Raw genomic sequence first — 26,973 nt, forward strand, 5'->3', positions numbered from 1 at the left:
AAGCCACCACGAGCACAGCCTGATTCACATGGAGAAAACAAATTTGTCAAAGAGGCCGAATATACAATCAGCTGGATTCTCCGTTTGGGAGACGATGCTAGAGTGGAAACAATGGCGTTTTACACCTGAAAAAATGGTGCAAAGGCTGCACCAATCCTCCGTCTGGTGGGGGGCTAGCAGGCACACAGCGTAATGTCCCCGGCTCTAGCTGCAGATACAGCGGGAAAATTGCCGTCCGTGGCCGCGCATGCGCACGCCACCAGCCTGCAGCGACCGTGCCTTGCAACATGGCACCAGCAAAGCGCGGACCCAGCCTGCCAAATCCAGCCGATCCAAGTAGCAAGTGTCAAATAGTGCCCCTCTTTGGCCAGGCTCGCCACCCCCCGGATTACCCCCACCAGTGCCCCCAGCCCCCGCCAAAGACCCCCTGCCCGCGGATCGACACCCAGGTCCCGCTGCACATTCTGTAACCATCTGGGATGGCCACTTACAAAGGATCCCAGGAAATATGGCCACCTGCAAAGGACCATGGGAAATATGGTCAACCCAGGACTTAGACGCTCAGAGATTATGTATATTGGCAACTCAGATAACTAGACACTATCGAAACCCCCAGCTACTTTGCATTCTAATGGCCCATTTCCCCAGAACAAAAGACCTGTACTCAGGTAACAGACACAGAAACAGACTCACCGGCACCACTATCTTTGCCCAGGGAGCCCAAAAAGCCAAGGTCAATGACCGCTCAGGACATGCCCCGCCATCAAGGCACCCGCCCCTTTATTGACCAAAATTGAAGGCAGTAATCAAAGCCTGCCAAATTATTGGGTCCAAAGCCAAGGACCGCTCAAAAGAATGCGAAACCCCAGAGGGATAAAGAGAGACACTGCCATGTGTTCAGTCTCTCTTGGCCCCAGCGCTCGGTCTCTCTTGGCCCCGATCTACGCCTAAAATCAAGTGCAGCATCACAACCAGAAGACAAGTTCAAGACTAACGATCGCTACCAGACGGATGAGCCCAGCAGAAACAAAGTCACTTCTCCAGACCCAGCTACGCAAGATCCGAACAAAGGCCTTGTTCCTCGGCATAAAGCCGGGTGCCTGAAGTTAAGTACAGGTTGGTGTAGTGTTAGGTGTAATTTAGCTTGTGGTGTTTTATGTTGCATGACAAAATAATTCTTGTGTGTAAATAAACTATCGTTGAACTTGAACTAACGGGTTGTTTGGTTTTTGATCGATATCCGGTAAAACCTTGTGGTGGTATCATTTGATACCTGGCGACTCTGAAAAGCAATATCATCATTAATAATTGTCATATCAGTATCCAGTTAAAAAGAGCAACATTATTGCCGTCTCTGGAGAGAATTGGCAACAATTCCCCTCTCCCAATTTACAACAATTCAGGTAGTAATTTGCCTTCCTGTTTTTGCTTCCAAAGTGAATAACCTCACATTTATCCAAATTATACTGCATCTGCCATTGATTTGACCACTCGCCCAACCTGTCCAGATCATGCTGTAGGATCCCTGCATCCTCGTCACAATTCACCCTCCCACCTAACTTGGTATCATTTGCAAACTTTGAGATGTTACATTTTCTTCCCTCATCCAAATCATTAATATATATACATTTTCTTCCCTCATCCAAATCATTAATATATATTGTGAGTAGCTGGGGTCCCAGCACCGATCCCTGTGGTACCCCACTAGTTACTGCCTGCCAATTTGAAAAGGACCCTTTAATCCCTACTCTTTCTTTCCTCTCTGCCAACCAGTTTTCTATCCACCTCAATACATTTCCCCAATCCCATACGCTTTAATTATGGACAATAATAATTTGATTGCTAATTGAAATGGAAGAATGTGCAGAAAATGGAAAGTGACACTGGGTAAATTGCATTGATGGAGAGCCATCGCAGACACAATGGGCTGAATGGCTCCTTCTGTGCTCTAACAATTTTGTGATTCTGTGAATTTGATTGATCTGCTTTGCATTGAGCATTTTCTATTCTCAGGATTTGAGCAATTATGGGCACGATTTAATGGCCACACTGCACAGGAAAGGCAGCTCGCCGCGGCGCAGCTGCGCCGATAACAGCCGGCGACCCTGCTCCCAGGACCTACCCAGTTCACAACGCCACATGAGATCCAACGCGGGGTTGTGGGCGGTATCACCTTTTAGCAAATCTGCATATTAAAGAGAGACAGCTAATCTCACTTTAATGTGCAGATTCCTGAGTCACCCGAGGTGTGAGATGTGTTGCCCTTGCCTCAGAGACTTTGGTTGAGCGCTGTTCAGTACTGGTCTCCACAAATGGGGACCAGACAGAAAGGCACTTGTGGGGGTCACCCAAGGGATCGGAGGTACACAGGAGAATGCTATTTGGCAAGGATAGCACCCTGGCACTGCCAGCCTGCCACCTTGGCACTGCCATGGCATCCAGGTGGCACTGGCAGCTGGATGGGGCACTGCCAGGTTGGCATGGCCAAGATGCCAGGTTGGCATTCTTTTGCGTAATGTGATTGGGCCAAGGTGCCCTGTGCGGGTTGGGGATTGGGGCTTGGGGGAGGTTTGAGGCCTCTTTGGGAACCTCGCAGGACACTCGCTACACTGAAGAGGTCCGGAATGCGGAGCTCCTCAGTGCAGAAAATAGGGCTATGTGCGGCCTCGGCCACACGTTCCCCATTGAGGCCCCTTATCAAACGCATTTTATATCCTTGTGCTGCTTGGCGCTGCGAGCACCGGGATCACACAGCTGAACACGCTTGCTATGGGACTTGGTTCCCATTTAGCTAAATCGCTCCTATATAATTTTTTAATCCAATTGGGGACTTTGTCTAATTCTTCTTGGCCTTTTGACTGCGCAATATAGACAGGTTCCATAGATATTTGACAATATCGCTTACTGAAAAATTATCTGCTATTGCGTGGTACATGCTTGATGAGCAGTCACACTAAGATCTTTGTTTGCTTGTCGTAAATTGTAGCATAATGGATAATTCCATAGTAACACATAAATGTTTAAACAAATGATTAACATTGAGCAAATTATGAACAAAATGAGAAAAAAATGTTTCACAAAGATTGTGTTCTATATAAACAATATTGCCTCGAAATGGAAACATTCTATCCTTGTCACATTGTAATTTGTTACCTCTAAAAGGCTGGATTGCATTTAGCTACGGTAGATATTTACCGATCACTTAGTTACCAGAAACAAATATTTTGTGGTTCACCAGCATTACTACTCACATATAAGAAAACCCACATCTAAGTTAATCCCTCAAAAATTCATGACCTTCTTAAAAGCTGGAAGTCAATATTACAAAGACAAAGCCTACCAAAATCATCACCAATCACAAATACATTTTTTATTTTTTCTCATGTCTGCTAATGCATTGTTATCAGCTGCTTCTGTCAGCTACTGTGGTGTTGTTTGATTGATGTGACATTTAAATCGAAACTTTCCCTCTCAATGTTAGCCCTGGTTTCTGCTACTGGTTTAAATGTACCCTCCTTGTTCCTCCGGTTCAGTCATTATGGAAAGGGACAAAGAAAAATGTAATGTTACAACTAGAAGAGAGACAACTTCCGTGATTTGAGAAAGGATCCAGCACAGGTGGACTGGAAACAAAGAATCTGGATAAGAAAACAATAGTATAAAAGCCGACATAAAAGTGTACTTTACCTGAATGCTCGTAGTATTTGGAATAAAGTAAATGAGTTGATGGCGCAAATCATCGTGAATGACTATGATTTAATGGCCATTACTGAAACATGGTTAAAGGATGGTCACGACTGGGAGTTAAATATCCAAAGGTATCAAACTATACGGAAGGACAGAGTGGATGGTAAGGGAGGTGGTGTAGCTCTGTTATTTAAGGATGACATCCGGGCAATAGTAAGAGATGACATCGGTGCTATGGAGGATAAGGTTGAATCGATTTGGGTGGAAATCAGGAATAGTAAGGCGAAAAAGTCACTGATAGGAGTAGTCTATAGGCCACCAAATAGTAACATTATGGTGGGGCAGGCAATAAACAAAGAAATAACGGATGCATGTAGAAATGGTACAGCAGTTATCATGGGGGATTTTAATCAAAATGTCGATTGGTTTAACCAAGTCGGTCAAGGCAGCCTTGAGGAGGACTTTATAGAATGTATCCGTGATAATTTCCCAAAACAGTATGTAATGGAACCTACGAGGGAACAAGCGGTCCTAGATCTGGTCCTGTGTAATGAGACAGGATTGATTAATGATCTCATAGTTAGGGATCCTCTCAGAAGGAGCAATCACAATATGGTGGAATTTAAAATACAGATGGAAGATGAGAAGGTAAAATCAAACACTAGTGTTTTGTGCTTAAACAAAGGAGATTACAATGAGATGAGAGAAGAGCTAGCTAAGGTAGACTGGGAGCAAAGACTTTATGGTGAAACAGTTGAGGAACAGTGGAGAACCTTCCAAGCGATTTTTCACATTGCTCAGCAAAGGTTTATACCAACAAAAAGGAAGGACGGTAGAAAGAGAAAATCGACCGTGGATATCTAAGGAAATAAGGGAGAGTATCAAATTGAAGGAAAAAGCATACAAAGTGGCAAAGATGAGTAAGATAGATTATGAGAGTAAACTTGCTCAGAATATAAAAACAGATAGTAAAAGTTTCTACAAATATATAAAAAAAATAAAGAGTGGCTAAGGTAAATATTGGTCCTTTAGAGGATGAGAACGGAGATTTAATAATGGGAGATGAGGAAATGGCTCAGGAACTGAACAGGTTTTTTGGGTCGTTCTTCACAGTGGAAAACACAAATACCATGCCAGTGACTGATGGAAATGAGGCTATGACAGGTGAGGACCTTGAGATGATTGCTATCACTAAAGAGGTAGTGATGGGCAAGCTAATGGGACTAAAGGTAGACAAGTCTCCTGGCCCTGATGGAATGCATCCCAGAGTGCTAAAAAAGATGGCTAGGGAAATTGTAAATGCACTAGTGATAATTTACCAAAATTCACTAGATTCTGGGTGGTCCCGGCGGATTGGAAATTAGCAAGCGTGACACCACTGTTTAAAAAAGGAGGTAGGCAGAAAGCGGGTAATTATAGGCCAGTTAACTTAACTTTGGCAGGAGGGAAGATGCTGGAATCTATCATCAAGGAAAAAATAGCGAGGCGTCTGGATGGGAATTGCCCCATTGGGCAGACGCAGCATGGGTTCATAAAGGGCAGGTCGTGCCTAAATTTAGTGGAATTTTTTTGAGGACATTACCAGTCTGGTAGATAACGGGGTGCCAATAGATGTGGTATATCTGGATTTCCACAAAGCTTTTGACAAGGTGCCACACAAAAGGTTGTTGCATCAGATAAAGATGCATGGCATTAAGGGTAAAGTAGTAGCATGGATAGAGGATTGGTTAATTAATAGAAAGCAAAGAGTGGGGATTAATGGGTGTTTCTCTGGTTGGCAATCAGTAGCTAGTGAGTGTCCCTCAGGGATCAGTGTTGGGCCCACAATTGTTCACAATTTACATAGATGATTTGGAGTTGGGCACCAAGGGCAATGTATCCAAGTTTGCAGACAACACTAAAATGAGTGGTAAAGCAAAAAGTGCAGAGGATACCGGAAGTCTGCAGAGGGATTTGGATAGGTTAAGTGAATGGTCTAGGGTCTGGCAGATGGAATACAATGTTGACAAATGTGAGGTTATCCATTTTGGGAGGAATACAGCAAAAGGGATTATTATTTAAATGATAAAATATTAAAACATGATGCTATGCAGAGAGACCTGGGTGTGCTAATGCATGAGTCGCAAAAAGTTGGTTTACAGGTGCAACAGGGGATTAAGAAGGCAAATGGAGTTTTGTCCTTCATTGCTAGAGGGATGGAGTTTAAGACTAGGGAGGTTATGCTGCAATTGTATAAGGTGTTAGTGAGGCCACACCTGGAGTATTGTGTTCAGTTTTGGTCTTCTTACGTGAGAAAGGACGTACTGGCGCTGGAGGGTGTGCAGAGGAGATTCACTAGGTTAATCCCGGAGTTGAGGGGGTTGGATTATGAGGAGAGGTTGAGTAGACTTGGACTGTACTCGTTGGAATTTAGAAGGATGTGGGGGGGGGGGGGGGGGGGGGATTTTATAGAAACATATAAAATTATGAAGGGAATAGATAGAATAGATGCGGGGAGGTTGTTTCCACTGGCGGGTGAAAGCAGAACTAGGGGGCATAGCCTCAAAAGAAGGGGAAGTAGATTCAGGACTGAGCTTAGGAGGAACTTCTTCACCCAAAGGGTGTGAATCTATGGAATTCCTTGCCCAGTTTAAGCAGTTGAGGCTCCTTCATTAAATGTTTTTAAGATAAAGATAGATCGTTTTTTGAAAAATAAAGGGATTAAGGGTTATGGTGTTCGGGTCGGAAAGTGGAGCTGAGTCCACAAAAGATCAGCAATGATCTAATTGAATGGCGGAGCAGGCTCGAGGGGCCAGGTGTCCTACTCCTGCTCCCAGTTCTTATGTTCTTATGTTGAGCAAGACTGGCTTTCAGGTCAGAGAGAATTTGGGTACAAACCAAGCAAATTGCCATAAAGTGCAATATAAGACATTTGAAGCCAGAACACCCATGATGGCAAAAAAGATAAGTTAAAATAAAACTCAAAAATCTTCAATAAACATATTGAAAGTAAAAGAATAGTTAAAGGAATGGTGGAACCAATTGGAGACAATAAAATAAAATCTTCTTTAGGATGCAGAGGCATGACTGAGGTACTGAATGTATATTTTTCCTTTGACTACACAAAAGAAGAGTATAAAGTTAAATGTTGCAGTAGAAGGGGCTGGAGTAGTGATATTCAACAGGATAAAAATAGATAGAATGGAGGTTTTAAATAGGTTTGCATCACTCAAAGTTAACAAGTTACTCAGTTCAGATGGAATTCATCCTTGGCTGCTGAGGGAAAGAAGGGTGGAGATAGTGCAAGTTCTGGCCACAATCTTTACGTCCTTCTTGGATCTAGCAATGGTGCCTAGAAACCTGAGGATTGCAAATGTTACACCTGTTTTCAAAAAGATTGAGGGGGATAAATCTGGTTATTACATGCCAGTCAATTTAACATTAGTGGCAGAAAAACTACGAGAGACATGGTCAAGGACAAAATTAATTCTCACTTGGAGGTACATAGGTTAAGGAGGAACAGCTAACACAGATTTGCTAAAGGCAACAGGTGCCTGCTTAAACAGACTGGAGTTCTTGAACATAGTATCAGAAAGGGTTGATGAAGGCAGCGTAATAAATGATGTACATACGGACTTTCAAAAGGTGTTTGATAAAATACCACACAACAGGCTAATTCAGAAGATAGAAGCAGATGGGATAAAAGGGACGGTAGCAACATAATTATGGAATCAGCTAAAAAATTAATGGCAGGAAAATGTGGTGAATGGATGTTTTTGTCTAACAAAAGCGTACTGCAGGATATTGATGTGTTGGGTACTCTGCTACTCAGACAAACCAACACGGTTGTGAATGGTACAACTCAGCTTTATTACTAACATATATTTACAGTGGTAAGCTGGTTACTGAGGTTCGATCATAACCCTTGAATCTGTGGACCTATTCCTAACACTATCTTGTAGTGGCACTCAGCACATGGTGGATGTCTGGTGGCTTGCTGTGAGCTCTGTGCCCTGAGCTGTCTCATGCTGGAATGCCCGGGAAGTGTTGTGTTCCCTGTTTTGTAGTGTGTATGCTCTTGCCTGTGATTGGCTGTGGTGTTGTGCGTGTGTTGATTGGTCCGTTGATCTGTCCATCAGTATGTATGTATGCTTGTACCATGATGTTTACCTGAATATCATGACATCCCCCCTTTTTTACAAGAACATGTGCCTTTGTGGTTATAAATAGAGATGTGTACTGAGTGCAGTTGGATGTGTGTGTGTGCAATATCTACAGCATGTACATGAGGCGTATGACCTCTGGATAGTTTGAAAAGTAATCAATGACGATTACATAGTCCCTGCCAAGCGCGTGAAAAAGGTCCACACCCACCTTCGCCCAGGGGGGGTGTCACCAGCTCATGGGGCTGAAGCGTCTCAGGAGGTTGCGCCGGTTGCATCCTTTGGCAGGTGGGGCAGTTGAGCACCATATTGGCAATGTCATCACTGATGCCCGGCCAGTATACCGCCTCTCGGCCCCTCCATCTGCACTTCTCGACCCCCAGATGGCCTTCGTGTAGATGGTCGAGGACCAACTTGTGCATGCTGTGCGGAATCACAATCCGGTCCAGCTTTAGGAGGACACCATCAATGACGGCCAAGTCGTCTTGGACATTGTAGAACTGCGGGCACTGTCCTTTGAGCCACCCTCTCATCATGTGGCGCATTCCCCGTTGTAGAAGGGGGTCAGCCACAGTCTCCCAGCGAATACGGGCCAGACTGGAGTTGTCAGCTGGCAGATTTGCCGATGTGAAGGCCACCTGCGCTTCGACCTGACAGACAAACCCCTCCAAATCGGGCGGTGTGCTCACTGCTCTAGATAGGGCATCCGCAATGATAAGGTCCTTTCCCGGAGTGTAGACCAGTTGGAAATCATACCTCCTGAGTTTAAGAAGGATGCGCTGGAGGTGAGGGGTCATCTCGTTCAGGTCCTTATGTATGATGCTGACCAGGGGGCGATGGTCAGTCTCAACGGTAAACTGGGGGAGACCATACACGTAGTCATGGAACTTGTCTATTCCGGTCAGCAAACCCAGGCACTCCTTTTCGATCTGCGCGTAGCGCTATTCTGTGGGGGTCATGGCCCGCGAGGCATAGGCGACCGGGGCCCATGACTCAGTGTCATCCCGCTGTAGGAGCACCGCCCCAATGCCGGACTGGCTGACATCAGTCAAAATTTTAGTGTCATGAGATGTGTCGAAAAACGCCAATACCAGGGCTGTGGTGAGCTTGAGTTTGAGCTCCTCCCATTCCTGCTGGTGTGTGTGCAGCCACTGGAACTCCGTGGACTTCTTGACTAGGTGGCGCAGAGCCGTCGTGTGCGAGGCAAGGTTGGGAATGAACTTCCCCAGGAAGTTGACCATGCCTAGGAAGCATAGCTTTCTTGTCTGCCGGCTGCGGCATGGCTGTAATGGTGGTCACCTGGTCTGCATCCGGACGGACCCCTGACCGGGATATGTGGTCCCCCAGGAACTTCATCTCGGTTTGGCCGAAAGAACTCTTGGCTCGGTTGAGGCGCAGGCCGTTTTCCCGTATGCGTGCAAAGACGCGCTGGAGACGATTGATGTGCTCCTGTGGTGTGGTGTACCAGATGATGACGCCGTGCACGTAGACGCGCACCCCTTCGATGCCGAGATGATGCCAAATGGCATTCTGTTATAGCAGAACCTGCCAAAACGGGTGTTGAAGGTGCACAGCTTTCGGCTGGACTGATCCAGTTGGATCTGCCAAAAACCCTTCGAGACATCCAGTTTTGTGAAGATTTTAGCCCGGGCCATTTCGCTCGTGAGCTCTTCCCGTTTGGGTGTGGGGTAGTGTTCCCTCATTATGTTGTTATTGAGGTCTTTTGGAAATGTCGTGTTCCCTGTTTTGTAGTGTGTATGCTCTTGCCTGTGGTGTTGTTTGTGTTGATCGGTCCATCAGTATGTACGTATGTTTGTACCATGATGTTTACCTGAATATCATGACAGATATCACAGGAGTCAGAATTAGGACATTGCTTTTCTTATTGTAGATTAGGGACTTAAACTTGGATACAGGGAGTACAGGTTTAAAGTTTGTGGATGATACAAACCATTGCAATGCAGTGAATAAACAGAAAGACTTAACTAGGCTGGTCAAATGACTGACAAATGGGAGGTGCGGGTGGGATTTACCGACCAACCAACCGCGTGTTTTGCAGCGGTGGAGATGGCCCAACAGTGGGAATTTCTGATTCCGCTGACTGCACCCCTCAACACTGGGAAACCCGGCGCAGTCAGTGGGACTGGAAAATTCTGCCGGCGTGAACAAACGGTAAATTCCGCCCACAATTTAATCTGCAGGAACAATATGGAGAGGAAGTATAATCTAAATTGTAAATAATTTTGAGGGATAGGGTGCAAGAGCAGAGACCGGGGATACATAAATCCTTGAAGGTAGCAGGGTAAGTTGATGAGGCAGTTCAGAAAGCATATGGAATATCTGCCTTTATAAATAGCGGCATTGCATGCAACAACATGAAAGTCATGCTAAATATTTACAATCATTGGTTAGACTGTCACAAATACTGGGCACCACACATTAGGAAGGCAGTCAAGGTCTTGAAGAGGGTTCAGTGGAGATTTATCAAAGTGGAAGCAAGAATATGGAAGTTCAGTAATGTGGAGACATTGGAGAGGCTGGGATTGTTCTCCTTACAGCAGAGTAGTGAGAGTGATTTAAGAGAGGTATTTCCCCCAAGGAATTATGAAAAATTGACAGAGCAAGGAGAGAAATTTCTGGTAAATGTATCAGTAGTGAGAGATCATAGATTTAATATATTTGGAAAATAACTATTGAGAAAATGAGAAGAAATATTTTCATTCCAAAGTTTAAGATCAAGAACACTGAAAGGGTTGTGGAATCAGATTCCAGGAGAAACTTTAAGTAATTGAACATGTAATTGAATCGACTAATACGCAAGGTCATGGGGGGGGGGGGGGGGGGGGAGAGAGGCTAGACAGTTTGTTCAAAAGAGCGAAGAGGATTGCAAAGGAAATGCTGGGTTGAATGCCCTCTCTTTGTGCTGTAAGATTTTATAATTCTAAACACCAAGTGCAACTTGACTAAGGCACAATCTTTGGCAATTGAACTCAACTTGTTATGACAATATAACCCAGATTGTACTTGTTTATTGCCATCTCAAACTGCGTAAACATGGTAATTGGGGTTTTTGTTTCAGTGTTCACCAACCTGTGATTTCCCAAATCCCCATCATTCATTTTAATGGATTAGAAAATTTTGCGTTGGGAAACACACTCTGGCCCATAAGTGATGACTCATCAACCATCGGCGTGGAAATCTCCCATCCCGCCCGCAGTGGGTGGGAACGGAGAACTTAGTGGGAGGCGAAAAGTCAGAAACCCGTCAGCGTAACAACAGTTTCAAATTCTCCCAATGGCGGGTCAGTTTCCCTGCTGTCTGGTGGTGGAAATTCTTGCATCTCATGAATGCTCATTAAAACAGCTGCTTGCCAGAATCTCGTCTGACCTTCCAATCGCACGTCACGCCAGCGGGAAACTACGTTGGCCTCAAAATTGTTTGAAAAAGTTACTTGCACTGTTTGCTTGAGAGTTCGATGCGAGTGCAACACGCATGGATTGAATTGGTTTATTGTCACGTGCACCAAGGTACAGTGAAAAGTATTATTCTGCGTGCAGCTCAACCAGATTATTCCGTACATGAAAAGAAATACATAATAGGGCAAACATTAAGTACACAATGTATAGAGATATAAAAAGAGGATCTGTGTGTGAGAGCTCGCAGAAAGTCACCACGCTCCAGCGCCTATAGGTTATCTGCCATAGTACTGCACCGCTTCAGCTCGCTGAACGCCTCTCTACTCAGGCAGACTGGTTTGTGACCTCCAGCTCCATGCCGAGCTGGTCTTTATGTACAGCAATGTGATGCGGGACCCATACAGCCTTCACTCCAACAGACCAAAGTTTGACAGGGTATGGGACGCGAGGTGAGAGGGATGCTGACAAAGATAAGGGAGGCAATGTTGAAGGAGGGCTATGCAAGTTTGGGGGTGGGGGAGGACAACATAAATTGGACAATGTGGAACAAAGGCTGTAAGAGAGTGGTGGGGATGGGCAACAGGTGGATAAGAAATGTAAACAATGGAAGGCAGAGAGAAAACAGAGGGCTGGGAAGCTGGATCCCAGCAAGGCTGTGTGAAAGGCAGACTAACAAGGGGGTCAAATGGATACAACATTGTTTACTGGAAAGGGGTGCATGGAAACTCCAAAATATAGGAATGGGGTTATTAGAGTAGCACATTAAGGGTGCTTTGCGCCTGCACAGAAGTCATGGCTGCAGTGGTTTGTGAAGGTCACTGTCGTCCATAGTCCTCTTTGGAAATGGGAACTATGACAAGGGGTCACAGGTAACAGGCAGTCCAGGGGCTATATGGGCCTCACAGTCTGAATCAGAGATAGCAGACAGTGCAGAAGTGCAGCAGCCATGCAGCAGGAGCAATCCCTGGGAGCATGTTGTACCCCAGCTGCAGGAAGGGGCAAGGGCTGTGTGATCTACAGGAAAAATGCACAGCTCGGTGTGCAGGGCTCTGTACTGGGCTGCAGACGGAATGGTGATGGTCACTGGTAGTTTTTAGTCTTCACATTCCGGCACCTGTTCGGGTACACAGAGGGAGAATTCAGAATGTCCAAATTACCTAACAACACATATTTCGGGACTTGTGGGAGGAAACCGGAGCACCAGGAGGAATCCCACGCTGACACGGGGAGAACATGTAGACTCCACACAGACAGTGACCCAAGCCGGGAATCGAACCAGGGACATTAAAGGGGGCACTGCAGGGGAATGAGAGCTCATCAGAAGATGAAAATGAGATGCAGGAAGCCCGGGGATTGGTGAGAGACAGAATGAGCCCGCTTTGTCCTGATGTCTGCGAGACATCCTCTGGTGGCCCAAGTACTGGAGGCCCCATGCCTCATAAGGATCTCCTGCTCAGGGGCCGAATCTCCTCGGTGGCTTGCGCTGCTAGAGTGGGGGTTGGTACAGGCAGAGTGGACTCTGAGCGGCTGCAAACCATTGGAGTATCCGAAGTAGAGGGCCCTGGAGTGTCAGGCTGACACTCATCCTCCCTGTGAGTGCCAGAGGGTCCAGGCCTGACTGCTGTAGGAAATAAAGGACCTGAAGGAAGGTCAAGGTGCCTCGTTCCCATGCCACCTACACCCTGACGGTACCTACCAGGGTGTACTGGCCATGGAGTGCAGGGCCATCAGACCTGCTGGATCAAGGTCTCCATGGTGCTGTCAACATTTCCATGATGGATCCGAGGAGCTCGCATGTTGGAGCCACATCAGTCAGAACATGGAAAGGCTCCTCCATCATTCGCTCTAGCCTGCTGAGTGACTGTCGAATCTCTACGCAATGTCTCACTGCCTGCCGTCATCATCACCAGTGAGCTTGCAGCCGCTTCCAGAGGCTCATTATCTGACTGGGGCAAAGCAGGTGGCTGGCTGGTCTCCAACTGCCCTCCAAGTGCCAGATACCTATGCTGCCCCAGCCGCCGACTGCTGCAGTGACATGTCTCTGAGATGTCCCACAGGAAGTGATCCCGGGTCTAATCTAGAGTTACGCCCCAACGAGGTATTTGTCTCTGCGCTGGTGGAGGATGCGGGTGAGCACTCGGGTGTGAATGGCCTCAGTCTGCTGGTGCTTGCAAAAATAAATTACAGTTTTAGTGGATGAGTTGAATATTTCAGAGTACATTTGATTCACTGCGATCGTCAGGATTTGATAAAATACTAGGTTGTTGGGAGAGACCAATTCCCGCATCATCGCAGGTGCCATCCCTGTCCTCCCCAACAAGGTTGGCTGCAGCCTCCTCGAATTCCATGAGTACACAATGTCGGCTGTCCCACCCAGGTCTGTGATCGCTCATGTTTGTTGCATGTCAACGTTCCCTGTACGAAGACGAAAGGCATGAGAACAGAGGAGTGGAGCAAAAGTTGGATGAAATGCATGTTCCCTGTGTGTGGTGAGCCATCTCCAGAAGGGCCCAGAGATGGAGTGCGAGCAACATGACAGGTGGGATGGTGGTGCTGTGAAAGTGCCTGTGCGGAACAAGAGTTGATATATGTTCCCCGTTAATGGATGCGTGATATCCGTGAATAGTAGTCATTTGAGTACATGATACCATAATGAGAGTTAAATACTGGAGGGAGTTGAGAGAGGATTTCCCCTGGTAGAGCAGTTGAGATCATTCATCCATTTCCTACACTGGATGCTGCATCTGGTGCAGTTGCCAACCATGCTAATCTCCTGGGCAATGAAGAGGTGAGGTTGCTGTGCTTCCTCGAGCCATCCCTGTAGTACAGAACATGTCTCTGCGCCCAAACTCCTTGGATCAAGCCCTCGAGGGCATGGTGGTTGAAGCGGGTGCAGACTTCTTCTTAGGCTGCTTTTGTCTCTGGTGTGCTGACATCCTGCAAGGTCTCGTGAAACAAGTGGGCTGGAGAAAGTGATACGAGTGTGTCACTAAAGGCACTGTACCATAGAGGTTTCCTACATCCATCGTCAGTTTAGAATATCACATCTTCAAAGATGCCCGAGATCAGTCAAGTTTGTAAATGATGATGATTTCATTTCTTTGGTTGATTTCATTAAGTGTTTCTGATTTTTGGTTTCACTAATTTTCCAATTATTGAGGTCAGGTCAGGTTAATAGATCAGTATTTGCCAGGTATGGTTTGATCATCTTTCTTCAGTGTGGGATTTATGTTGCCTGCTTGTGATTTTTGTTTTTTACTGCCATAGTTGAATTAGTAAATTAAACAGTTAAACTTCAGCCCCCTCTTGTGGCCAATGCTTTGCTGTAATAAAAAGCTTCATTAAAAGCTTTTAGAAAAGGTACACAATTTGCAACAAATGCCCATATATGAAAGAAAATCAAGGTTTGAACAGATTTAAATACTGTGGCATTGACTGTGGGTGGGATTTACTGACCACCCCGCTACGTGTTTTTTGGCAGGGGATGCGGTCCACCAGCAGGATCTACCAGTCCCGCCGTTGTCAATGAGATTTTCCGTTGACAGCACCCCTCATTGCCAGGAAACTCTGGTGTGGGTCTGGAATTTCCCACCAGCGTGAACAGCCGGTAAATCCCAGCCAGTGTGTGTAATGTCTCCATGCGATTCCAGAAGCATATTAAATTTCCAATAACATCTATGCATATCCATAATCTGCATTTAATAAAAGTTTATCATAATACCAAACTGTATGGTTATTAATATATTCCTGCTCCAAGTACCTTGAAAATAAAATGTTCAAAAATTACATGAATGTAAGCTCTTGAAACTCCAACTTTTCAATCACACATCTAGATATGCAAGTTGTAATGAATTAAGCAAATCTATGCCCAGACTTTGTAAGAATTGTGTAACAAAAGGAGTACCTCAAAATTGACAGATTATCCTTATTATTTCCAATGTAAACAATGTTTTGTTTTAAATTACAAGGTGCATCATGAATGTCAAATATTTTAAGAACTGGCATTGATCTAGTTGTATAGTCACAAACACGCAACAATGTTTGATGTGTGAGTAACTCACATCACAGAAATACCCCAAATACTCTCAATTTCGGGGATTAACTCATGCAACTAAAAATAGATTAACTATTGAATTTTGTGTGCACAATTTGGTTGCCACATTTGTTTAGATAACAGCAATTAGTCCTCAAAAGTATTTAATTGGACATGAACAATCTGAGGATGCAATAAATAATGTGCTATTTCACCGTAAGTTCTATATTTATTGATCAATTGGTACTAAGTCCTCATGTTGCTGGACTAAACTTTGATGAGAGCAATAATTAACTAATTTATGGTCTGTTAATTTTTTCTAATCAATGTATAAACTTTAGTACCAACTCCACATTTCTTCTAAACCGAATACTTTGCTGGAGACACTGTTTTACTCAATCAGGATTGAGCAAAATCTAACAACTTGCCAATAAAATAAAACACCCTGCTGCAAGTAAGTACGATTGAATACAGTTCACCCCTAATTATTGCAAAACCATTTAGCAACTGTATTTGTGCTTGAATTCCCCCTAATCTTATAGGGGGGAAGGTTTTATTAAGACCATATGTAAAATTTCTGGCATTAGTTACGATTTTTTTTACCTACTGCATGTTGTGTTTTCGTTATACCAGAAACTCATGTTGCTGATATATATTAGCATTCCTTCACCTGGTAATTCTATGTAAGTGTTTATCCTTTTATAATAAACAAGTTAAGTTTGATGTTAAAATAGAAGGCACAAGAATAATATACAAAATGCTTTTAAGCATTTTTATTTATTCACAGGATGCATTTGTCACTGGCAAGCCAGCATTTATTGTTTATTGCTAATTGCCCATGAGAGGATGGTGGTGAGCTGCCTTCTTAAACCATGGCAATTATGTGGCGAAGATACTCGACAGTGCTGAAGAGTAGGGAGTTCTAGGATTGTGACCTAGGGACAATGAAAGAATGGTAATATATTTCCAAGTCAGGATGATGTATGACTGCAGAGATGGTGGTGTTCCCATGCACTTACTGTCCTTGTTATTCTTAAGTGATTGGGGTGCTATAGAAGAAACAGTAACCACTTTTTGCAGTATATCTTATATATGGTACACACTGCAGTGCATCAACAGTGGAGAGAATGAATATTTAAGGTTCAGGCAAGCTGAATTGCCCTGGATGGTGTTGAGTTTCTTGAATTATATAAGTTGCTTGACTTGTCTGAGGGACAGCTCTCCCAATTATGACCTAAGTCCCCAGATTTTACTGAAAAGGATTTTGTGGGGACAACAGGGCTGGGTGTAGCTTTTTCACTTCCAAATCCATGCGCAGGATGATCTGTACAGTTTTTGATTAGTTTTACAAGGTGGTTTTGATACATCAGGGTGTGGAGTCACTTATAAGCCAGACCAGGTCAGGATGGGACACTTCCTTCTCTAAAGAACATGAGTAAACCAGATGAATTTTAATGACAATCTAGCAGTTTCACCATTACTGATACTAGTTTTTTATCCAAGATTAATTTAATTGAATTTAAGTTCTCCAGCTGGTCAAATAGGATTTGAACTCGAGGCTGGATTTTATGCTCCAAACTTTCCTCTGGGTTTCATGTGTGTTATCATAGATTATCATAGAATTCACAGTGCAGAAGGAGGCCATTCGGCCCATCGAGTCTGCACGGGCTCTTGGAAAGAGCACCCTACCCAAGGTCAACACCTCCACCCTATCCCCACCCAACACTAAGAGCAATTTTGGACACTAAGGGCAATTTATCATGGCCAATCCACCTAACCTGCACATCTTTGGACTGTGGGAGGAAACCGGAGCACACACGGGGAGGATGTGCAGACTCCGCACAGACAGTTACCCAAGCCGGAATCGAACCTGGGACCCTGGAGCTGTGAAGCAATTGTGCTATCCACAATGCTACCACGCTGCCCTTATGGAGTTAAAGATGTTCAATTTGTATCCGGGGGGGTTTTGTAGAGCCACGTGGCGAGTTGGGCGGTCTTGAAAGTCTCTAATGAAGGGGAGGTCCAAGGTGCTCCTGATAAGAGTTATTTATTTGGGTGTTGCTGCATCCCATCGATTGGGGCGATGGGCAATATTTGAAAGGACTGATAACCACTTAACTAGAGTTGTCTCAGAGTTCCAGAGAATATTCTCATTATTGAGTGAAGTTGCATGTCAATACGTTTAGAGTGACGACTTAAGGTCTATACAAGTGCGCAGCACTCAAGCTGTCGAGAAGCCCAGAGCTACAGCAGATGTACAGTGGACAGCTTGTGGATGGTGTTCACTTGTGACATCTGTTAGCTGTGTTTCGAAGGTGGTGATAGTAAGTTAGGGAGCTTCAAGACATAAGTTGGGTGTGCTGCACTTCCTCTCCACAGTAGATGGCATTAGGGTGTTGTAAGCTTTCGATTTTCAAGGTGGAATGCCAAAACGATAGACTTGACTGGGTTTGGTTGTCGCCTCCACTTGCAGAAATCTTCAGCCATTTCGAGTGGTCAGAGTTTAGCATGGCTTCATACCCTGGAAGATTTTGCCTGAGCTGTCACAACAATATCGTTGCCATAAATACATTTTCATGATGTGCTGCACATGTCACTTATGTAGGTGTTAAAACATGTCAATGCCAGGACACTACCTTGTGGGAGACCATTGTTGAGTATTATTGAGTGCTCACCTTTTCTCGGAGGTAGACCTTCATCCTTCTGTTGCTCAAAAATGTCCACAACACTGGAGTGATTAGGCACATGGCAGCTTCAGGGGCAGGTTAAATATCAGTCCTTGTTTTAAAACAATATTGTAGGCTGGGTAAAGATCTATGAAAGCGGTTCCAGTCTGGAGCTTGCGGTGAAAACCAGTCTCAATGATTGTGGTGATAACAAAGACTTGTTTACAGCAACTGTGTTGGGGCCTAAAGCCAGCTTGCTTTTGGAGGAGGGATGACATGGTAATAGAGCTAAGTCTTAAAATAATTAGTTGCTCCAGGATCTTATAGGTTGTACAGAACAATGCAATGAGTCTGTAGTTCCCAGGGTCATCTGCTGGCTTCCTTGATTTTGGCATCACCTCAGATTCAGGGAACGTGGCCATTCACCGCCACATTTGAAAAGAGTACCAGTAGCCAGATTTACCAAGGACTAGGGGCTTTTCACAGTAACTTCATTTGAAGTCTACTTGTGACAATAAGCAATTTTCATTTCATTTCATTTCAATGGGTCAGGATAGTGCAGGAAGTCCAGTGAAATATTAGCAGCTTTGCCCTTTTTCTGGTTGTTAGACCAGCATCCAGTTCTACAAGGGTAAAATTGCCTTGACAGTGGGTAAGACTCTTTACTATTTGCCATGGCTTCTCTTGAGTTTTTTCCTGGCCTCCTGTTTGTGTTGCTATTGAGGGATCCCTTTGAGTTGGCCAGTATTTTGGCAGCAACAACATTTGTGCTTACTTTGGTTAGCAGCCTCTGCTGGGTTTGATGCAGCGTGTCTCCTCAGGAGGTTCCAGGCCCAATTGCTTGTGTCTAACGTCCATAGATTGCAATACAGTTCCGCCTGCTTTGTTGTCTCCAGTTGTCCAAAGATTCAAATAGTACTGTGGCTGCTGCTGGATCTCCAGTTTGTTGGTGTGGTTGAAAGGGGGATTCGCACTCAGGCCTCCAACAGGGGTTGTGCTGCACTCTGAAATCTTGAGGAATGTTCTTTTGTACTGTAGCAATAAGCAGGGCCACAAATCCATTATACTGTTTTGGTGTCAAGGGTGGAGGTGGGGTTGTATTGAACGGTCTTCTCCACCTTGGCAGTAAATCCAGGCTAATCTGCCTTTCAGAGTGCCATCTTGGCACCTGTTTTGATGACAACAGGGATTTCAATCCCCCCCTCTCATTCAGGCGCCATGTCCTAAGAGGTGTTGGCGACCATCAACCTCCATATGTTAATTTTGCACTCGAGGCATCATCTTCATTGGTGGTACATAGGCTCTTTAAAAGGATCATTCTTTGTCCACCTCAATCTCTTTTACCATTGATCTTTTCCATCAGCATCAAACTTTCTAAAGCATAATTTCTTATTATATGCCCAATAAATTCCAATTATCTTTACCTGATCTTGGTAGCAGAGTTCGTTTGGTCTTAGATTTTACCAGCATATCGTCACTGGTAGTGTAGCTCATCCAAAATATCTTCACTATTTGCCTCAAAAACCACAACTGTGCAGGCTGAGTTCTTCTCTGCTTCACTGATCATCCAACAGTCGCTTTCCCCGCATGACTGATAATTGACTATTTGTTGACTATTTGATAAGTCTGCTCGGGATAGGTGTACAGGGACACCTTCATTGTTTGCTGAGACAACGATGAGGCGGTCAGGATTACCTTGCTAATCAGAAGGTTGCACAATGTTTAGTGCCATAAAATGAACACCCTGTGCCTACATCTAATCTGTCAGGGTTTCCTCATTGTTATCATTTGAATCGTAGCCCAATTCTGTATGGTGACTATTGAAGTCATCCATATGGTTAGGCGTTGAGGCGGTGGGAGCATTGATTAAGCCATTCTTCATTGGGGGTTTATAATCATTGACTGTCAGCTTGCCAATCTTGATAGCTGCGGTGGAAAAACCTCTATGTCCCGTGTTTGGGATTGTAACACAGTTAGTAATTTCATCTTTCATATAAATCACTGGGCCAATTTTGCATGGAGTATGGTTGTGACAGGCCTTTAAGCCATAGATCTTGGAATGACATGCTTGCTCATCTTTATTGACATGCATTTTCTGTAATGCGAGGATACCAATGTTATTTGTTCTCAGCATCCTTTCCGGGTCATCACATTTGGCCTGTGAGAGGTCGTCAACATTCAGTTGATAGAGCCATGTTCCATGGTCCAGTCTTTGGAATGCTCAGCTTTGGGAGGGGTTGTTTAGATTACATCAATTTTTATTTTGCTCCGTTGACCAGGAGACCGGTGGGAGGAGTTTAGTCGCTATTTTAAAGATATTAGTTACAAATTCAAGAATTCGCTTGATCAGGCGGGACAGAAAAAAGCTGTCATCATCCACCTTGATCCCTTGCTGATCATGGGCTCCTTGTTGTGGCATTTCCAGAAGCTGCCACCACTTCTGTTGACACTGTCTGCAATGTAGAGCTGCTGGTCTTTGATTGGCCGTCAATCTCAGGGGGCAAGATTTCTGCCGCCCCCCCCCCCCTTGACCCCAGAGAAGTCCTGCCACTGACCATTTAAGTGCCTAATTTGCACAAATGGCGGGTCTCCCTCAAAGGAAGCAAATTGGGACTCTCGCAAGCGCTCCACAGTCATCAGGCAAGATATGCAAAGTTTCATTTTGATTTCCTTTCATCAGAACCAATGTGGTAATATACATCTTTACACACATGTTGAAGCCTGGAGCTATGAATAGTAATAGTAGAGGTTCCAATTTATTTCCATCACATGGCTGACCAAGAATCTCTTCTGCTGTGACTGTCTGCCACTGGGTGTGTGTTGAAGCTATTTTAGCAAGTTGATACTCAACCTGTTGGCTGCTTTACGAATACACATTCATTGGTCATCAAGTCCTGGAGTGAGATTGTACCGGGAGTTGCTGGTTCAGAAGCAGGGCCGCTACCCACTATGCCACAAGGCCTTCAACATTATTTAGGATAACACAATTAGTCTCATCATAATGTTAACTTTTAAAAATCGAAACGGTTAGATATTCATTCAGATCATAAAGAAAGAAAGATTAGCAACCGCAGCTAGTTTATCACAATATTATTTTAGCAGCTGAGCTTTGTTTAATAAGTCCAAATTAAATCAATGCCCAAAAATTACAAGATTAGATTAGATTAATATACTGTTAAGAAGTTCCTAAGTTGATGTTATCCCTTGGTGTGAGCACAGATTCACTGTTGTTTTATTCTCTAAGTCAGGCTTCACCTATTGTAAGCCCTCCATGGTTACTTCCTTCTTCGTTTTCTTCTGTGTGCAGTGACTTCATTTTTTAAGTAAGCAATTGAGGCTAAGCACTGCGCCACCGTGCCACTTTAAGGGCTGGTTTAGCATCGTGGGCTAAACAGCTGGCTTGTAATGCAGAACAAGGCCAGCAACGCAGGTTCAATTCTCGTATCAGCCTCCCCGAATAGGCGCCGGAATGTGGCGACTAGAGGCTCTTCACAGTAACTTCATCGAAGCCTACTTGTAACAATAAGTGATTATTAATATTATTATATCCCAGTGAGGAAGAAAGATGGCAAGAGGGGTAAAAAAATCATCCATGGCTGAACAAGGAGGTCAAGAACATTATAAAGACAAAAACTAAGTTATATATATTGCAAAGGCCAGTGGCAAACTGGAAGATTGGGAAACTTTCAAACATAAACAAAGGGATATTAAAAAAGTAATATAGAAGCTAAGGTAAATTACAAAAAAAACTAGTACATAATATCAAAAAGGATAGCAAAAGCTTCTACAGTTACGTAAAAGGGAAGAGAGTCACTATGGTGAATGTTGGCCCCCTGGAAGATGAAACTGGTGAGTTAATGGTGGGGAACTCAGAAATGACAGAGATGCTGAATCGTTTTTTTGGAAATTTAGAGTACCCAATTCATTTTTACCAATTAAGGGGCAATTTAGCATGGCCAATCCATCTAGCTTGCACATTTTTGGGGTTATGGGGGCGAAACCCACGCAAACACGGAGAATGTGCAAACTCCACACGGACAGTGCCCCAGAGCCGGGATCGAACCTGGAACCTCTGCGCCGTGAGGCCGCAGTGCTAACCCACTGCACCACCGTGCTGCCGAGAGTTGCTGAATAAATACTTTGCCTCAGTTTTCACTATGAAGGATGCTAGTACCATTCCTATAGGAACGAGCAATTCAGAGGTAATAGAAAGGGTGGAACTTGGAACAATCAGCATCAATAGTGATACAGTACTCAACAAACTCTTGGGATTGAGGGCAGCCAAGTCCCCAGGGTCTGATGACCTACATCCTAGGGTGTTAAAGGAAGTGGCAGCAGAGATAGTGGATCCATTAGTTATGAAATTCCATGGACACGGGGAAGGTTACAGTGGATTGGAAAAATGCTAACGTAATGCTCTTATTCAAAAAGGGAGGGAGGCAGAATGTGGGAAATTACATCTGTTGTTGGAAAATTGTTAGAATCAATTATCAAGGACATAATATCAGGACATTTGGAAAGCCAAAGCGCTATCCATCAAAGTCAGCATGGTTTTATGAAGGGAAATCATGTTTGACTAATCTGCTTGAGTGCTTCGAAGATGTAACAAGCAAAGTGGATAATGGGGATCCTGTAGATGTAGTATATCTGGACTTCCGGAGGGCATTTGATAAAGTGCCGCACAGAAGGTTAATTCACAAGGTGAGATCACATGGGATTAGGGGTAACTTGTTAGCTTGGATAGAAGACTGGCTGACGGACAGGAGATAGAGAATCGGGATAATTGTTTTTTTTCTGGATGGCAAGATATAACTAGTGGGGTGGCACAGGTGCTATTTACAATCTATATTAACGACTTGGATACAGGGATAGAAGGATCTATAGCCAAATTTGCAGATGACACAATAATAGGTGGGACATTAAGCTGCAATGAGGAAATAAGAACATTACAAATGGATATAGGCAGGTTAAGAGAGTGGGCCAAAATGTGGCAGATGGAGTTTAATGTGGATAAGTGTGAGGTCATGCATTTTGGTCAAAAAAATGGAAAGGCAACTTATTATCTAAATGGGGAGAGACTCTGGGGTGCTCTGATACAGAGGGACCTGAGGGTCCTCGTGCATGAGGCACAGAAAGCGAGCATGCAGGTGCAGCAGATAAGGAAAGCAAATAGAATGTTGGCAATTATAACAAAAGGAATTGATTATAAAGGTAAGGAAGTGTTGTTGCAACTCCACAAGGCATTGGTAAGACCGCACCTGGAGTATTGTGCACAGTTTATTTGATCCCCTTATTTGAGGAAAGATGTAGTGGCATTGGAGGCAGTTCAGAGGAGGTTCCCTAGATTGATTCCAGAAATGAGGGGTTTGTCGTATGAGGATTGAACAGTTTAGGCCTATACTCTCTCGAGTTTAGAAGAATGAGGGGAGATCTAATTGAGGCACACATGATACTAAAAGGTATGGATAAAGTAGACGTAGAGCTGCTGTTTCCTCTTGTGGGGCATTCTAAAATGGGAGGTCAAAATCTTAGAATAAGAGGTAGAAAATTTAAAACAGATTTGAGGAAAACCTACTCCTCCCAAAGAGTTGTGGGGCTGTGGAATTCGCTACACCAGAGTGCGGTGGATGCAGAAGCAGTGAGAAAATTTGAGGAATTGGACAGATTTTTAATTGGTATTGGGCTGAAGGGTTATGGAGAACAGGCAGGACGGTGGAGTTGAGGCCAGAATGGAATCAGCCATGATCACATTGAGGGTGTTAGGCTCGGGAGGCTAACTTGCCTACTCCCGCTCCTATATCTTATGAACTTATGAACAAGGATCAACTTGCAGTTATATGGTGCAGCAGGTTAAAAATCATACTGTTTATATCACAGCTCTGTAACCATCAGGCATTATAAAGCTTACCGAAGATCAGCTTTAACAAACATTTTCCTCAGTAAGAACAATTCAATGGAATTCTTATTATTCATTCAAAGGCATTATTTATTGGTTCTCTAAAGAAAGACCCAAACATCTTTAAAGTATATGGCACTCCATGATAATTTTTTGAAGATACAGCATTTATTTTACAACTCAGCATTTTCCACATGGCACAAAATCTGGTAACTAAAACTTTCAATCTATTCAGTGTAGCAGTGTTCACTGCAGGTTAGAAAAACCCACAAAACTTTCTTTCGCACTTTGCTTGTTAAGCCCAGACAAAATCTGCTTTACATTGAATGAATAGCTTTATGTCAAAATATTGCAATTTTAGCATCTTTATGTTGGTAACCTGCAATTATGATCCAGACACAAATTAATACCTGTCTGAGCCCGAAATCTTACATACTATAAGAATCACTGGATAGAGCTGGTGCACTGAATAAGCAAAGGTTTATTTGCTCTGTGAAGTAATGCACTTTTTAATTGCAGAACTTTAGAACTACTCATCTATAGTGCAGTCCGACAGTACATGAGAAGAATGGAAAACGAAGAACAATTGTCGAAAATGGAACTTCATTCAGAATCTCATATACAGATTGAAAGAACAGTGAAGAAAAAAGTTGCAGTGAAGAAAGTCATTGAAAAGAAGCTGCAAGAAAATTGCTCATGTTCACTGGACAAATTTAAAACTCTGATTACTGGTTTCTTTCCCGTCCTCGAATGGCTCCCAAAGTACAAACTAAAAGAATGGATCCTGGGTGATACCATTTCAGGTTTGCTTGTTGCTGTCGTCATGGTCCCTCAATCTATAGCATATGCACTGCTTGCTGGACTAGAAACCAGCTCCAGCTTGTACGCATCCTTTTTCTCCTGCATTATTTATTTTATGATGGGTACTTCGCGCCATATTTCAGTAGGCATTTTCAGTTTAATATGCCTCTTGGTGGGACAGGTGGTTGATCGGGAGCTTCTGCTGGCTGGATTTGATGTAGAAGATGAGAGCAAAGTAATGTCAACAGCAATGAGCAGTGTGGATAACTGGAACATCAGTGACGTTAATCCAACCATGATGATGAATTTCACCCTTCCTGGATCACAGAACTTCGAATGCGATAGAAAATGCTATGCTGTCAGTGTTTCTGCTGCCCTTACATTTATGTGTGGTGTTTATCAGGTGAGGCATTTCATTAAAAGTTTAGTGCTAACTCTTTTCATGCTTCCAGACACGGTGCTATGTAAGAAGTGAACAGATAGTTTCTTACTGAGTAATTATGAGATTAAATTTACAGTAACGTTAAAAAAAAATCCAAAAACAAAGCACTCCTTTGTATTATAGTTTCAGGATCCATTTCAACGTAGTAATAATTTTCTATAGCACAGTGAATTAAGGCAGAGTTCAGTAGTTCCGCTAACAAGCACTATCTCTGCTAAACGCAGTTAATTATCCTAACTACCCAATACAACATGTAAATAGGTTATTGCTATATTTTTGAAGGGCATTGCGATCTAAAAATAAATAGAATTTTGAAAACTAATCAATATTTTCCTAAAACATACTGGTTTTCAATTACTAATATAGCATTAAATGAGAAAGAAGTACTCGGAGGAATACACTCTTTTCAAAGTATCCCCCTCATTGCAATCTTGAAAGAAAAAGCACAAAAATCAAAATAGTTTATACTTATTAGATGTCACATAGCCTACTTCTGTACAGTAATCCTGACCCGATAGGAAGCCACCATTTCAATTTTCTAACTTGCCTCCAGTAATTTCGAATAAGCCTGTAGCTTGAATGCCAACTGTATTTTTGACAGCAGCTGCACTCAGGACCAGGGTAAAAGTCAAGGCAAAATTAAATCGTTACCAACTAAATATACTGCAATGCCGAGCCAGCAATGATTGTTTGAGTAATCACGGTTGTTTTAATATTCAACTCTCAATGGTAAAGCAAGCACAAAGTTATTAGTCTATATAAAAGACATATCTTCAAGACATAACTTTTCAAAAGATTATAATACAATTTATTCTTAAATTGGCTTGATTTGGTAATCGCTGCTAAACAAGGAGACAGATTTCTAAAATCATATACTTTAAGGGATCTTTACAAGGCAACTCAAAATAGGTAGCTTTGTCACAGACCACTAAGTAACTTGAAGTTGATGGAAAGCATTCATCTGTGGTAATTACAGGTTGCAGTCAGGTATTGTGATATTTGATTTGAAAATTCTCATCCTTGTTTTCAAATCTTTCACCCTTCCCGATGTAGTATCCCGCACAGAACACATGGGACAGGGTTGATGATGGTCCCCGTATGGTTCGAGGAGTATGCACTCCCTCGTTAACTAAGGGGTGGGGACTGTTGTATACAAGGTTGGCCAGACTAGAACAGGCCTCCAGCGAGAGAAAGGACCGGTGAAGCCTAACCGGGTCCTGTGTGTAGATATGTTTCTGTTGTGAATAAACCAATACTTTAGTTTTACTCGATTGACTCAGTTGCCTTTACTAAATCCTATTTTCTGTAATTTTCTCTAGCTCTGAAATGTCTACACTCAACTTATTATCTGCCCTCTTGAGTATACACAAATTTTGATCGCTCTACCATTGGAGGCTGGGCCTTCAGCTGTCTAGATTCTAAGCCCCAGAATTGTCTCCCTGCACCTCTCTGTCTTACTTTCCTCCTTAAAGACACTCCTTAAAACCTATCTTTGACCATGTTAGTTCATCCAATATCTCCCATGTGGCTCAGTTTTATGTTTTGTTTTTCAATGCTCCTGTGAATGTTTTATGTTTGATTTGAATAAATTTCGAGTACCCAATTTTATTTTTTTTCCAATTAAGGGGCAATTTAGCGTGGCCAATGCACCTAATCTGCACACCTTGGGTTGTGGGGGTGAGATCCACGCAGGCATAGGGAGAATGTGCTATCTCCACACAGACAGTGACCCGGGGCCGGGATCGAACCCGTGTCCTCAACGGATAAGCAGCAGTGCTAGCCACTGTTCCACCGTGCCACCCTGATGTTTTATTATTTTAAAGGCATAACATAAATACAAGTTATGATTTTCTTTTCCTTACTTCAATCCGCAGCAATATTTATAGGATT

The 26,973-nt window shown here is 43.6% G+C and overlaps 2 protein-coding genes across 5 annotated transcripts in view; one reads left to right on the forward strand and one right to left on the reverse strand.

Annotated features, from left to right (window-relative positions):
- Positions 1-26,973, reverse strand: part of idua (alpha-L-iduronidase) — a 354,201-nt gene that overhangs the window by 260,338 nt on the left and 66,890 nt on the right. The gene's annotated exons all lie outside the window — the stretch shown is intronic.
- The window catches only part of slc26a1 (solute carrier family 26 member 1), a 77,888-nt gene that overhangs the window by 45,929 nt on the left and 4,986 nt on the right, over positions 1-26,973 (forward strand). For 2 of the 3 annotated variants that reach the window (XM_072495754.1, XM_072495756.1), the window contains exon 2: positions 24,360-25,044. In XM_072495754.1, the coding sequence (XP_072351855.1) occupies positions 24,400-25,044 (645 nt within the window). In that variant the 5' untranslated portion in view covers positions 24,360-24,399. Of the gene's footprint in view, positions 1-15,625; positions 15,733-24,359; positions 25,045-26,973 lie in introns of those variants that run through there. The other variant, XM_072495757.1, reaches the window with a different exon arrangement.

Source organism: Scyliorhinus torazame, chromosome 3 (assembly GCF_047496885.1).
Source record: "Scyliorhinus torazame isolate Kashiwa2021f chromosome 3, sScyTor2.1, whole genome shotgun sequence".
NCBI classification, from domain to species: Eukaryota; Metazoa; Chordata; class Chondrichthyes; order Carcharhiniformes; family Scyliorhinidae; genus Scyliorhinus; species Scyliorhinus torazame.